The 14,161-nt window shown below is 47.6% G+C and overlaps 1 protein-coding gene across 1 annotated transcript; it reads right to left on the minus strand.

The window, feature by feature from the left end:
- Nucleotides 1-2,134: 2,134 nt before the first annotated feature.
- On the minus strand, nt 2,135-13,526 carry KCTD7 (potassium channel tetramerization domain containing 7). The gene is made up of 5 exons (XM_047838744.1): nt 13,194-13,526; nt 9,959-10,128; nt 6,886-7,064; nt 6,056-6,428; nt 2,135-2,316 (listed from the first exon to the last, which is right to left on the minus strand). The coding sequence occupies exons 1-5, from the start codon at nt 13,335-13,337 to the stop codon at nt 2,313-2,315; spliced, it is 870 nt and encodes a 289-aa protein (XP_047694700.1). The 5' UTR covers nt 13,338-13,526; the 3' UTR covers nt 2,135-2,312.
- Between the last annotated feature and the right edge of the window lie 635 nt (nt 13,527-14,161).

Below are 14,161 nucleotides of genomic sequence, written 5' to 3' on the forward strand. Positions count from 1 at the left end.
TGTAATGTTGAAAAACACACTAAAAAAGGCATTTATAGGGATTTAAACCTACTCATGGTAACATTCTAGGGACTTAAACCTACTCAGGATACCATCCAATCCCTTTACAAAAATAACAAAAGTATAAAGATTTCAACTAAATTCTTAACTTATAAATTTCTTTTAACGGAGGTCAAGCTCCAAGTTTTGTGGTGCTTTTGGGGTTCTATTTCTTAATTTTATTAATAAAGGAGATAAGTATGTATACATCTATTCTAAAGATCTACTGGAGCTAGGCCATCTGCCAAGGTCACTTAATATAGGGAAAAAAAAAACAACAGGGTCTATAATACATTAAGAGAATATTCTAAAAGTCATGGTTTGTGGCAGGGTGATTCAGTTTGCTACTGAGATCACAGAAGGGTGAGAAAGGTGCATCACAATCTGATTTTAGGCCCCTTTTATGAAGTATTTCTGGATGGTTTAAGATGGTTCAACTCAGCCTTCCTACAGTTGTGTTGGATTTTTTTCCTGGTGCACAACAGTTCTGTTTCCACTTGGTTCCAGGCGGTTGGAGGTGGTAGAATCCCAGGATCTTCAGATTATGTCAATGCTCAGGAAGAACAAGTGTGTGACGGAAGAAGTCCTTAGCAATCGGGAATGGGGCTGCCTCGTTTCTAAGACTCAACTCACTGTTACTGTGTGTATATGCTGGGAAGGGAGCTTTGTGGAGGGGGAGGTAAAAGCTTGGACATCAGATCTACGACTTTTGTAATAACACTATCAGTTTTTCCTTATATTTAGACTTTAGAAGAAGATATTCATCTAAGGGAGAAATGAGATGCCTAATGTTCACAGCTAGTAAGATCATTGTAGAAATGACTGGAGAAGGGAAAAAAGGCACATAATTACTCTTGCTCAGAACAAGATGCTCATTGGCATCCTATTCATATAGGCACTTTATTTTAAAGTTACGTTAGAAATAAAGTTTAAAATTATGTTTAAAAAATAGAGAACAGTATAAAGTACATGAAAGGAAAAACAAAATGGTAAGGAGTCAAAGGACAGGAAGTTAAAGGTAAGTGAACACAAGCTTGAGCAACATGCTAGAAGTTAAGCAAATCAAAATGAAAGGTAATCAAAGCTAGCTAAGAGATCATCTTCAAAATGATGACAAAGGAACAAATAGGCAGGATTGGGACCCAGATCTAAGGGTCGTAAGTCCCAAGCCAGGCACACAGCATCCCCCGAGCCACACTAAAGAGCCTCACATTCAATTATTCTCTTGATGTCAGGGGTCCCTGAAGGAGGGCCGCGGCCTCAGGCACACTCCCCACATGATCAGGCTGCATCTGTGTGGTTAGGCCAGGAGGCTGCAAGAGTCTGATTAACTCAAGCTGTCCCGGATCATCCTGCCATACCCAGGATCCAGCCAGAGAGCCACTACTGACCTCCACTCATTGCCCATGAGCAGGGTCCTTCTCCATCTAGCAAACATGTGCCCTTTACTAAGAAGGGTGGCACACTGGGGACCCCAGCTAGCTCCTTAATACTCAGGGACTACTTAAGACCTACGCATCCAAGGAAGTTTTCTAATATGACTTCTAGAGTATCTGCTTTTAAAATCTGCACAGACTGAAGCAGGGTGAAGCCCTGAGTCTCAGAGGTGGGACACTGAGCTCTGTTGTCAGTGTCCCACTGACAAGAAGGGAGGGCTCTGTTGAACACCTGTGAGGATTTCCGAAAAGGGCCCTGGGTTTGAATCCTGACTTGGCCATTTACTAGCTATCTGCCCTTGAGGCAATTATGTCTCCATGAGCTTCAGTTTCCAACTTATTAAGTATTATTAGTGTATCATTACTATGTGATTGTGTGCACAGTAATTAGGTCAGGGAATACATTTGGCACAGGTAATGCAGCAGTGCTTTTGTTTAAAAGTCAGAATAATCAGAGATTTAAGGAAGCAGTTGGAGGGTGGCATAGCTACCCAGCATGTCAGAATTCACCTTTCCATGAAAGTGATTCCATTAAGTGACTCCATGGGGCATCCTGATGAGGACACTCATTAGCCAGGAAGGTGTCAAACTCTGCTTTCAGAGGAAGGGCAACTTATACCCATCTTCCTCAAGTAAGGGTCTTAACCACTAAGGCTTACATAAGCTTAGAGCCATTTATCTCGCCCTTGAAAGAAGTGGTGACATGATAGGAGGGATTTCTTTCAGAACCACCTGACATGGCTGTTAGCCACAGAGTGACCGTGCAACTGTGGTATCTTCTTCCCCTGAAGACCTCTCAACACAAGAGGGCAAAGCCTAGGCTGGGTGGGCACACTCCTACCTGGAACAGAGACAAGGCTACAGTTACTGCAGAAGGGCCTTCATGGTGCCCATCTCCCTCTAACTTCAAGTCAGGGCAGAAGTTCAGGGGCTGGTCTCAGGAAAGAGCCTCTTTTATTTAGCTGAGTATTTAAAAATATAACACATTTTAAGCAGAAATCGAGACATAGTCTGTGATTTGCTCGCACAGTGGGGGGGCAGAGGAGGGATGAGAGTAAGTCTCTAAAAAAGAAAGGCACAGCACCCAGGTTCTAATTCTTTACTTTAATGCCACGTGAGGGTACTGAGGCTCCATGCACCAAAGCGCTCACAGACAGGGAGTGAACGAACATAGGAAATGTTATACCATGTACACGAACCCAACACCCAACGCCGTACAGAAGGAAGACAATGGACCCAGGTGACCTCCCATACTCCAGAGGCAACCTGTTCCTATACCCAGTCTTTGTTCCCTCCTCCTCAACCCCTGCCCACCCACCCTTCTCCCAATTAACATATGTATACATGTATGATTCTTCCAGAATTCCAAAAAGTGCCTCTCCCACCCCAGTCTCTCACACTCTGGCTTCTGATGAATAGAGCCTCCCTCTTTTAAGGATCACAAGGCAGCCACTACCTTCATGAAAGAGTCACAGCAAAATGGTGCCCAAGAAAGCTTAATCACTTAGAATCAAATATGGACAGAAGGTATGCAGAAGGATATTTGAAATTCTAACTGGGATCAGTGTGAGTAGTTTTTGGTTTTTTGTTGTTGTTGTCATTTGTCTTAACCTCTTCAAAATCCAGCTGAGGCCAAGACTGCACACTGAGGCTCACCCCACTTTGTGGTTTGGAAATGTCATTCTTCCTAGTCTTCCAACAAGCAACCCAGAACAGGAAGATAAGGTCACCTGACCAGCCTGAGGCACAAGGTTCAGACAGCTCCCAGAATATCCTCAGCCCCAGGAAGAAAGAATAGAAACTTTCAGAGCACAGTTGACTCCTTGCCACGTGATAAGCACTGGACAGCCTTGTGAATTAACCGAAGGTAGAATGAGGGTGGTGACGAGTCCTGTATTTCTTCTATTTAGAGTGCTACCCAAAGAATTCCCCCTTCTGGGATGGTGTGATGTGTTTCATTGTGGTTTTGCTTCAATCTTTTTTGTGCCATTAGTTAACTTTTTCATTTTTATTGAATTTTGTTATGGCTGCTATTGCACCACACGATCCTGTATCCTAAAACTTTCACCTTCCCAACCAGTGAGCATGACACCTGGGAGAAAAGGTGCCCACAAACACAATGGAAGCTCCAAAGGCAGGCGCTTTGGTTTGACCCATCAACACGATATTTTCATAGAATGCTATGAAAATATACTCCCTTTTGATTGGGAAGAAGTGTTCATCTTTTGGGGCCCTCCTTCCTAACCCAACCGTTCTTATGCTTTAGAGTTGACCAGTTAGAGTTGAGAAAGGATACAACTTGGAGAAGTCTCTTCCTCAGATATGACCTTTATTTGGAGGCCATTACCACCACCACCACATCCAAAAGCACTTTTCAGCCTGGCCTTGGCTTCTCATCAGAGAATGGCCAAATTGGGCCACTGAATTCTTTTACTTCGTTTGGAAAGAGCTCTAAGCTGGCTGCCAGTATCCCTGCGCTGCCTGGTCTATTGGCCCAGCGCCTTGTCTCCCGCACAATGGCACAGAACACACCACTGTGAGAACAACACAGGGGCAGAGCGGATCCAAAGGGGTGTCTCTAGCAAGAGGCACAAGGACAGTGTCCTTGTGCAGCATCTCTGCAGCTCCAAGCTTGTCTTCAGGGATTGTTTTTGAGCAAACCGATCACTCCATCCTACGTGCATGGACTCTAAATAACCAAGTACTGTGATACTCTGTGACAAGGGTGGGAGAGAGACAGGGCCAAGGCCAGATTCCTGAAAGCACTAGGATTAATTGTCTGCTTTCTACTCATACTGCCTTTCTCCTGAATAGCTTGCCTCAGTGTCTGTCTAAAAATGAATCTGTATTAGGCAGTAACACCAACTGGAGCAACTTAAATGAAAGACTTCTGTTAGAACAAGACAAGAGGCATGCTGTTGGACTAAGTTTCAAGCAGGGAAATCAACTCCAGAAAAGTGATGATTCATCTGTGGATGAGAACAATAGAAGGGATGCGTACCTTGGAACCTGAACAACTGACTGTATACTTTCCTCTTAGATCTCATTCTATACCTCTGTTCCACCATATAAGAACACAATGTAAGAGTGCAAAACCATGCCCTGGAATCCCTGTTGCCACAGAGGGCCAGGAGGTCACTGCCCTATGAAGGAGTTCTGCCAAGGTCCTAAGGCTTGGCCTTCTCTTCCTTAGAAGGATACAGACATCTTTAGCTACCCCTTCCCTACATCACCAACCATTGGTCTCACAGGACTGAGACCAATGAGGCTGTCCTCACTAGTTTTTTATATACAAAAAATCTCTCTACAAAACACCCAGGAGCAATCAAGCACAATCACGATCACATGGAGAAGTCTCTAATGCAGCACAGAAATGTTACATTCCGATTGCTGGTGCTGCATGGCTCTTCCTTTAGGGGATGTGTGTCCACATCCGACTGACCACCCTAGTCTGCACATGGAGCAAGAAGGAAATGCAGTGGGAACAGAGCCTTGTGAATCTTTTTCTGTCTCTGAAATGGGGACAGTAAAACACGATGGAAGTGCTGCTATCTTCCTACAGCTCCCGGGATAGCTGTGCCTCCCACCCAACCCTTTCTTTGCCTCCTCAGAACAGACACTCTCCTAGGAGAACATTAGCAGGATAAAGCAATAGGGTTAAAAACACAGGGGGTTTCTATCTAAGGAGGTTCACCACAAATTGGATGCTAACACATGAAATGGCAGCCAAAGAGATATTCTGAGCCTCTAGAAAGGATGTTATATCTCAAAGATAACAGAAGATCTATGCAACTTGTCTGCTCGATTCAGGGAAATCTTCAAAAGGAACCTCTGAAATCTGCATTACAGCCCTGAGAAGATAACCCTTCAAGCAAGGAAGGTTGGTGGAAGGTAGGAGAAGCCAAGGCCCTAAGGCAGGGCTGTAAACATTGTGCTTTTCTAAGGCCAACCTGGTACATGGCTTTGGCAACTATGGTTACATCTCCAAAAAGTGGTGAAGAATATGTTCCAGGAGGAAGAGTCTTTCCACATCCTAAAACAAAGCATGGAACTATCCCTGGGGGAAGAGGGAGAGAAGATGCTTCTTCTTCAGCCAGGGACTGTGGGGCGGCTACCTGGGTAAACCCCCCATCATATTCTGTGTTCATACCTATACACTAGGCACAAGGAAGGGATATGTGAACAGGGTTGAGGAAGTGATTATGCCTACAACAATTTGGTAACGTGGCTCTAAAAAGGGCAGAAACTCTCTTGCAAGAACAAGAGTGACAAAACCTCTCTGGACTTTCTGGTCAAGCCCTAGCTACCCAGACCCCTAAGCCTCAGGCAGAGACTGCTGTGCCTTGAGGAGAGGTCAGGTGAATCCAGGCACCAGGTCCCTGTGGGCCACAAGCCCTGAGCCTGACCCCGAGGTACAGCTGGGAGACCTCCGTCCCCTTGGAGCTGTGCCTCAGGACTTGGTCCTCACCTCAGCAGGTCTGGGGCAGTCAGTATCCCTTCCAGGGATCTTACTCCCAGCGCCACTAAGGGGAATGGACACCCTCCCTGATAGGACTCTGTTCCCTACCCGGGCTACTCACCACCACGTGATCTTGAACTCATAGATGGGGCGCTTGCAGTAGTAGTGGTTGATGAGGTGCTTGTCACACACCCCGATGCACTGATGGTCCACAGTGAGGCCCTGGGCTGAGAGGTCCGTGACCAGGCAGTGCAGTAGGTCATAAACATCAGCCACAGCCTCCCAGGGCCCAAAAGATACATCCACTTCGCAGTGGTGCTCAAAGAGCTGCCCATCACTCTCACTCCGCTCGAAGCGCAGGGAGTTGAGAAGCGGACACTCATAGGGGGTGATGGGCATCTCCTCCTTGAAGACACAGACCTTGAGCTTGGCAAAACGGGCCTTCCGCTGTACTGCACGCAGCCGGGCAATCTCCACAATCCGCTCCAAGTGGTCTAGAGGGGTGAACACAGCACCCATCACTGGGACAGGGGTCAGGAGGTCGGGGGGCAGTGGGCAAGGCAGCATCAGGGCACAAAGAGAGAGCCCCGGTGAAGGCATGATCCAACAGGGAAGAGGCAGATCCTGGGGAAGGGACTCTGGGCCTGTGAAAGGCACAAACTTAAACAGGGACCATGGGTCTCCAAGGCAAAAGAAACCAAAAGGATAGAATGAGGATCATCCTTTTGAAATGTGATCTGATGATGTCACAGGAAAAGTGGGCCCTATTGAACCTGAATCTTCCCAGTTTGACTGGGAGGGGAGAGCAGAAGGGGAAGCAGAAATCTCTCTGATCCTGAGTAATACGGATACATCTTAGACCCACCTCTTTGGTGACGACCTATGCACACACAGATGCCTCGCAACCCTCCTTTCCCACACCTCAACCACCCTGGGCAGTTGACACCTCACCTTTGTAATAAGGCATGAGTCCCAGAAATGCCTGGCGCACTTTCTCCCCCTTCAGAGGCTGCATGTTCTCTAGCTGCTCCAGGAGGGGCCCGATGGCATAGTACTGAGCCTCTTTGTACACAGCCCGTACACGCTCCCGGGGTGGCAGGTCCCCTGAGCGCAGGAAATTCAGCACATCTCTGAGCAGGAAGGAAAGAGGGTTGGTGAGAAGGAGCTAATGGATCTGGGCAGTGTCACATAGTGGTTAGAGCACAGAGTCTGGAACCAGACTACTAGCTGTGTGACCTTGGAGAGGTGAACTTAACCTCTCTGTGCCTTGATTTTCCCATCTGTAAAATGAGGGAAAATTTAAAAACTACCTTGTAATGGTATAAAGGGATTAAATGATTAAAAAGTGCTTAGAAAATACCTGGCACAAGGTAAGTCCTCAATAAGCATTAATAGCTGTTATTATCAGTATCATCATTATTACATTTATAATTATCATTAGATATATTTATTTTATTAGGTATTGTTATTTTTGGGTATATATAGGAATAATGGAAACATACATATTCTAGGCTCCTTAAGACATATATATTTAAATTGAGGTCTAATTAATATGCAACAAATGTACAAATCTTTTTTTTTCAAATGTACAAACCTTAATTGTATAGTTTTATTATAACCACCACCTAGACCAAGATACAGAACATTTCAATCTCCTCAAAGTTTCCCTCTGCCTCTTCTCATTCAATCCCAGAATTCTATCAACAAAGATTAGTTTTGCCTCATCTTAAAACTCATGTAAGTGGCTGGATCTACTATAACTGATTTAACCCATTCTCCTGCTGATGGACAGTTGAGTTGTTTCCAGTTTAGGGCTCTTATGAGTAAAGCTGTGATGAACATTCCTGTATAAGACTTTCTGTGGACACACGCACCAACTTCTCTTGGTTAAATATTAGGAGAATTGTTCAGTCATAAGGTGAAGCGCATGCTTAACAAAATGGTTGTAGCATTTTATGTTTCCACTAGCAATGTAGTAGCCTTCCCCATTTTCTATATTTCTTTGCCATTCATCTTATTTTGTAGCTATATGGACAGCAAATGCTACCCTGAACACCTGGACAAATTGGTTTCTCGAATGAATAAAATCACATACTGCATTTTCTTAAAATAAAAATTCAGTTCTTTTAATTCCATCTTCAGATTCTTTGGTGCTAAGAGTAATCATAATCAGATCCATCGTCAGTTAAGTGTGGCAAGGTCTTTACTTCTGTAAAGATAATGTGAGTAAACCCCAAGATCAAGATGTTGCCTCAATAGCTTGTCTATGACCATGATGTAATGGTAGTAACAATCACTAAGTATTAGTCTGGGTCAGCTACTATTTCTATGTTACCCCATTTAATCCCTTCAATGACATTTAAGTGCCATCTTAGGTCCATTTTTAAATGAAGAAAAAGAGGGGCTCAGAGAGGTTAAAGAATACCCTTACTCAAGGAGCTACAGCTAGCAGAGGCCCAGATGCAGTCACGGTTGACTCCAAGTCCATACCCACAGTGGTCCAGACTCTAGTCCAAAGTGTTATTCACTGATCACAGTGGGAAACTGCCCCAGGTGGTGACCCAAGCAGCCTCCCTGGTGGGTGCTAGGGACACATGAGCTGCCCCAGCAGAGAAATGTACCTGATCAAATGCCCTGAGCCCCTATTTTATTTTCTCTGAGTCTTTAAGCAACTTCATCTGCTGATGATGAATCACAGACCATTGGAGTCTAGCAGCCTGAGGATAAATGCCACAATATCCTGCTTTCTGCCACACCCTGGCCCAGCTCTGACCCTCTCCAGCTATGGCCACCTGGGCATGGGCACATCAGCTTAGAGCCAAAGCCTGTTCCTCCTCCCCACAACCCCTTCCCAAATTAGTCCTCTAGGATCTTAAGCAAACCTTGGTCTGCTCTGAAAAACATGACCCCAGGGCAAGGCCCAGCTAAGAGTGCTGTGGGAGTTGCCAGCTGGGGCCAGCACTTTCCTCCCCCAAACAGCCTGCAAACAAAAATCTTTTTATAGCTCTGCAGAGCGATGTGACACTTTGTTTTCTCAGCATTGGAGGCAGCTGACAGCCCAATGGGGAAACCCAGATGCTTCAAAGCAAATTGCATGACCAGAGGCTCCTTTCTGAGGATAAAAATGACCTTTCTCCCAGTGCAGGCGATCCTACTTGGGAGGCCAGCACAGATAGGTAGTGGTTGGAGACTTTCTGACTCCTTAGCCAATGTGTTGAAGGTCAAGAATCATGTTAGTTCTGTAGTCATCTCCAAAGTTAGACTGAAGGGGCAAAGAGCTTCAGCCACATGCTCTGGAAGGACCCGGTGAGGGGTCACACCAAGGCTCTTTACGTAATCGGCATGGCAGGCCTGTGAGGCAGCTGTAATTATTTCTCATTTCACAAGCAAGGAAACTAAAACATAAAGTCTTTAAATTGTTTACGTGTTAAGGTATCAGAAGTCCTTCCTTGGGAAGGGCTATTTTCTTTTTTGAGATTGTGTCTTTCTGTGTTTTAGCGTTAAAATGACAGTCACAATTGAAGGTGTTTGTTTTTTTCTAAAGGCTTTTCTGGCAAAATTAAAAGATGGCAATCATATGTTGGCCCTTCCTTCACCTTTTTTGTTCATTTGTTTTAAACCATCAAAGAAAGTCTGAGAACCACGGTCATACACCATGTCCCTCCCTAATGGCAATGTGGAGCCCCAGAATCTAAATCTGAGGATATTCTCCAAGAAGTTGTTTTGGGGCTCCCCTGCCTATAGGTGGCATCACACCTATTCCATACAGATGACAACTTCCTGGTCTCCAATTTCATCACATCCAGCCAGTGTGTGGCAACTTGGGCTCTCTCTGGCTGTCCTTGTCTCCTCTGGGAAAGATACTATGGTTTTTGATCCAATTCAATAAGCACATTTATTAAATTCCATCAGTACATTTGCTATTTTCTTTTCTGGGCATTAATGGAAGATACCAAAGCCCCATATTGAAGCCCAGGTCCTACTTACTAGAACTATAAGGTTGATCATAGAGGGAGAAACATACCCAAAGTGGGTGCCATCCCGGTCAATGAAGTACCGGCCCTCGGAGTCTGTGGGAATGTAATGTCGCCCGCTGAACATGGCCGCCAGCATGGTGTCTTCATAGCGCCGCAGGGTGGACAGGCGTGTGGTGAAGTGAGCCCCTCCAATGTTAAGGGGAACAACCTCAGGAAACTGGAAAGGAACCACCGGCACTTTCAGCCAGGCATTGGGGAATGAGAACAGAGGCTGCTCTGATTGTGGTCTTCTGGGGTCTTATTAGTGCTACACCATTCAGTCACCCAGCGCTAAAATCCAGGAGTCTTTCTGAATGTTCTTCTCTCTCCTCTCTTTCCCCACACTCATCAGTTGCCAAGTCCTACCCACTCCCCCCCCCCCACCCCAGCCATTAAATCAGGCCTTCCCACCCCAATTCTGCTATCGCTGTTCTGGAGTTCAAAGCCGTCATTGTCCTCTTTTCTACTTCCTGAATTTGTCACTTTTATGCCCTTGCTCATGCTGTCTTCTCTGTCCAGAATGTTCTTTCCACTCTCCCTTTGTCCATCTAGCAAATGCATTTGCCCTGTGTGTGGTGTATGTTGTTCACTGCACAAGGACACTGATCTGAGAGTGATCTGCTAGCCCAGCTGTGTGTCCTTTCTCTAATACACACCAAGGCACCATATAGGTTAGCAGCATCCGCGCATTCTAAAAGTTTCTCTTCAGGGCGCCTGGGTGGCTCAGTCGGTTAGGTAGCTTGATTTCAGCTCAGGTCATGATCCCAGGGTTGTGAGATGGAGTCCTACGCTGGGCTCCATGCTGAGTGTGGAGCCTGCTTAATATTCTCTCTCCCTCTGCCCGTCCCCAAGTTGTGTGCACATGCGCACACTCTCTCTTAAAAAATAAAATAAAAGGTTCTCTTTAAGTTTCCCAATTCTGTAAGCATTTCTGTTCTATTGTTCCTCACATGCACCCAAGACAGAGTTAACTGAACATTCCCTCCATCGTGCCTTCACCATGGACCACACACCCTCCTCGCCTAGCACGGTACACCAGCAGTTATTTTCCTCTGTCAGCTCTCCCTTCTAGACCTCAAGCTTCCTGAGGGCAGGGACGGCATCTTGTTCACTAATCATGAGGCCACCCGCAGCAGGGCTCATAGGTGTTTGTGGAACAATTCCAGGCATCCACTCCTCATTCTTTGTACCTCACTGCTTCTTTCTTAATCTGTAGAGTGAGATCAGTCCCCCGTCCAGCTAAGGTTCCGGAGGCAAGGGCAGGGGGAAGAACAGGGAATGATGGTATAGATTTGCCAGGAGAAGTTCTAGGGTCTCCCTAAAATACTCAGGACCTTTTTTGGGGGAGGTGGAGGGTGGGAATATCTTTCACTGCTTGTGGTTTTAAAGAAATGAAGCCAGTTCTCTCTAATTTTCCCACTACCTCCAGATTGACTAAAATTTTGTACGAGTGCATACTTTTCAATATTACATCTCTAAGGCTCCAGTGTATGTTTATCCAGATAGTCCTTTCCCCCAGCCTTCCAGTTTTTTTTCCTACATTTTTTTAGGTGTAGTTGACGCACAACGTTACATTAGTTTTGGGTGTGTGACACTGTAATTTGTTAAGTCTTTACATGGTATGCTTACAAGTGCAGCTACCACCTGCCACCATTTATTACCGTTATGATTTCACTGACTGTATTCCTTATGTTGTACTTTTTATCCCCGTGAATTATTTATTCCATAACTAGAAGCAAATACCTCCCACTCCCCTTCACCCATTTTGCCCATCCCTCCACCCTTCCTGCCCTCTGGCAACCACCAGCTTGTGCTCCGTATTTATGGGTCTATTTATGCTTTGTTGTTTTTTTGTTTGTTTTTTAGATTTCACATATAAGTAAAATAATATCAACTTTTTAAAAGTTCTTTGTGAACTAAAGTAGGATAAAAATACATTAAATCAAAGTTACCCAGAGCCTAGTGCAGTGCCTGGCATGCAGCAAAGACCCAAGTGTGCATTAAATGAATGAGTGAATGAATGCATGAAATAGAAAGGTTATGTACAGTTCTTCTGTGCGTATGCACTGTTACTCTTCTGCAACCAAAGGATAACAAATGCCTTCTACTTAGTCTATAGCTCCAATAAAACTATTCTAGGTGCATAGCAAGGACTCAAATATTTTGAGATAACAATGCTTTACATTTCTGGAGCTCTTTACACCTTTTCCAAGGATATCTCATACGAATCCAAGTGTCTGCTCCACAGTAGAGCTGAAAAGACTGAGGCACAGAGGCAAAAGCAACCAAAAACTGTTCTGGATCTCACATGGAACAATGTATCTGGGGGGGAGCTGGCCTAGAGTCTCTGGGTGTTGCCTCTTTGTCTCAAACCCCATTGTTTCCCCAATGACAGTGCATGAAAAGTAAGCACCACAGTGTTTCTAACGGCTCCACCGCCAACTGCAAAGAGTACTTCTAGAGTTGTGCTCATTGTTGTGTTTCATGATGTCGAGGGCACAGGCTTCTAATCCCCAGGGGAGGAGCCACCCCCGGCCCAGCCCTGCCCCTCTGGAGCTGTCCATTCTCCTAGGATTCCTCCACACCCCACAGGCCCCCACATCCAGCACTACTTTAGCTCCTACCTTCTGTCTCCCTCTTCAGCTCCCAGCAGTGCCCCACCTTCCCTTCTCTTTCCCCTTCTCTTGAGTGACATTTCAGCTCTAAATGTGATACTGTTATCACATCAAGACCAGTGGGAAGGAAAGCCATGGAGGTGTCAGGTGAGTGTGGACACATCTATTAATTAGCCTGCTTCTTATCTGCACAGAGTCCCTGACCCCACTTTCTGGGCAGCTGGAGGTTGGGTCTGGGCAACCACGAAGGCCTCCTCCCTGATTTTCTAGCAGACACTCTCATCTCTTGGGGCTCCAAGGTTCCCTTCCCACAGACTACCCTCCCTCCTCTAGTTGTTAAGGATGGGACTTAGGGGTGGGAGTAAACCAACCTTGCAGTGAGTGAACACTGAAAGAGGGGGGCGTGGGGTGGGGAGATCAGGTGCCCCCCGGGGACAGGAAGACACACCTGTGCCTTTTACAGGAGGATGAGTGGGCTGGGCAGCTCGGCTCTTCTGGCGCCGCCCTCAGCCCGACCCCCCCCCCCCCCCCCGACCCCAGCCTCGGCGCTGCTCACACCCCAAGGTCAGTTCTGCCGGGCACCTGCTTCTCCCTATGCGCCCCTTCCCACGCCCCACCCCCTGGGTACCTCCTGGGGCAGCAGGGGCAGCGCGTGCCCCGCCTGCGTGGCCGTCGGGGTGGCCGGCTCCAGAAAGTCGTCTTCGGCGTCGGAGCTGGACATGGCACCGTCCGGGCGACGGCTGTCTGGCTCCCGCCCCGTGACTACCACCATCCCTCTGGCTCTGGACAGTGGGCGCGGCTTCGGGCGGGCGGGAGGCGGCGGCCCCGGGCACTAGCGCCGAGCAGCGCCCGGCATGACGCTGCGCGGCCGACGGGCGGGCCCGGGGGCGGGGTGGGGGGGGGGTGGAGAGCGCAGCGCGCGAGAGCCGGAGGGCGGCCACTCCCTCAGCGCCAACGGGCTCACGGACCACCGCGCGCACCGCAGGGCCACCGGCCTGACCCGGCCGCCTCCCGCTATTGGCCGAGGCTCCTCTTGCTCCGCCCCTGATTGGCAGGAGGCTTGTCCAGTCCAAGAGCAGGCAACGCGTTGAGTCTGCGCCCGAGTGGCCACTGGGAGCCGGACCTGCTTGCCTGCCCTGCTCTGATTGGTCCTCAGGCCAGCGGGCGCGCCCCTTCCATTCGCTATCCGCCCGGCGCACAGGGCGGCGCGCGAGATCGCCACATCTACGCGGACCCTCCTCGTTGGCTCGGAGGGTGGCTCCCGCATTAGAGTCGACGCCTAGTAACTAGACAGGAGGCAGGGCTCTCGAACTAGCTGTTCTGTCTTCAGGGCAGTGGGTTCTGTGTCTCCTTGGGCGTCGAAGGCCGGGGAAATCCTTAGGAGGGGAGGACCAGGTCACCTCAGTGGAGGTGGCGGGGGGACGTCTTGAGGATGCGGAGGGTGTGGCGGGAGGACGGCTGAGGTCGCTGAGGTTGTGAGAGAGGAGGGGCAGCATTGCGATCGGGCGACCCTTCACAGGCCACAAGGGCAAAACCTGGGTTTCCAGTCCTTCCTGATGGACTCATGCAGGAACCCGAAAAGAAGAAATAAGAGCA

The sequence above is a fragment of the Prionailurus viverrinus genome, chromosome E3 (genome assembly GCF_022837055.1).
Source record: "Prionailurus viverrinus isolate Anna chromosome E3, UM_Priviv_1.0, whole genome shotgun sequence".
NCBI classification, from domain to species: Eukaryota; Metazoa; Chordata; class Mammalia; order Carnivora; family Felidae; genus Prionailurus; species Prionailurus viverrinus.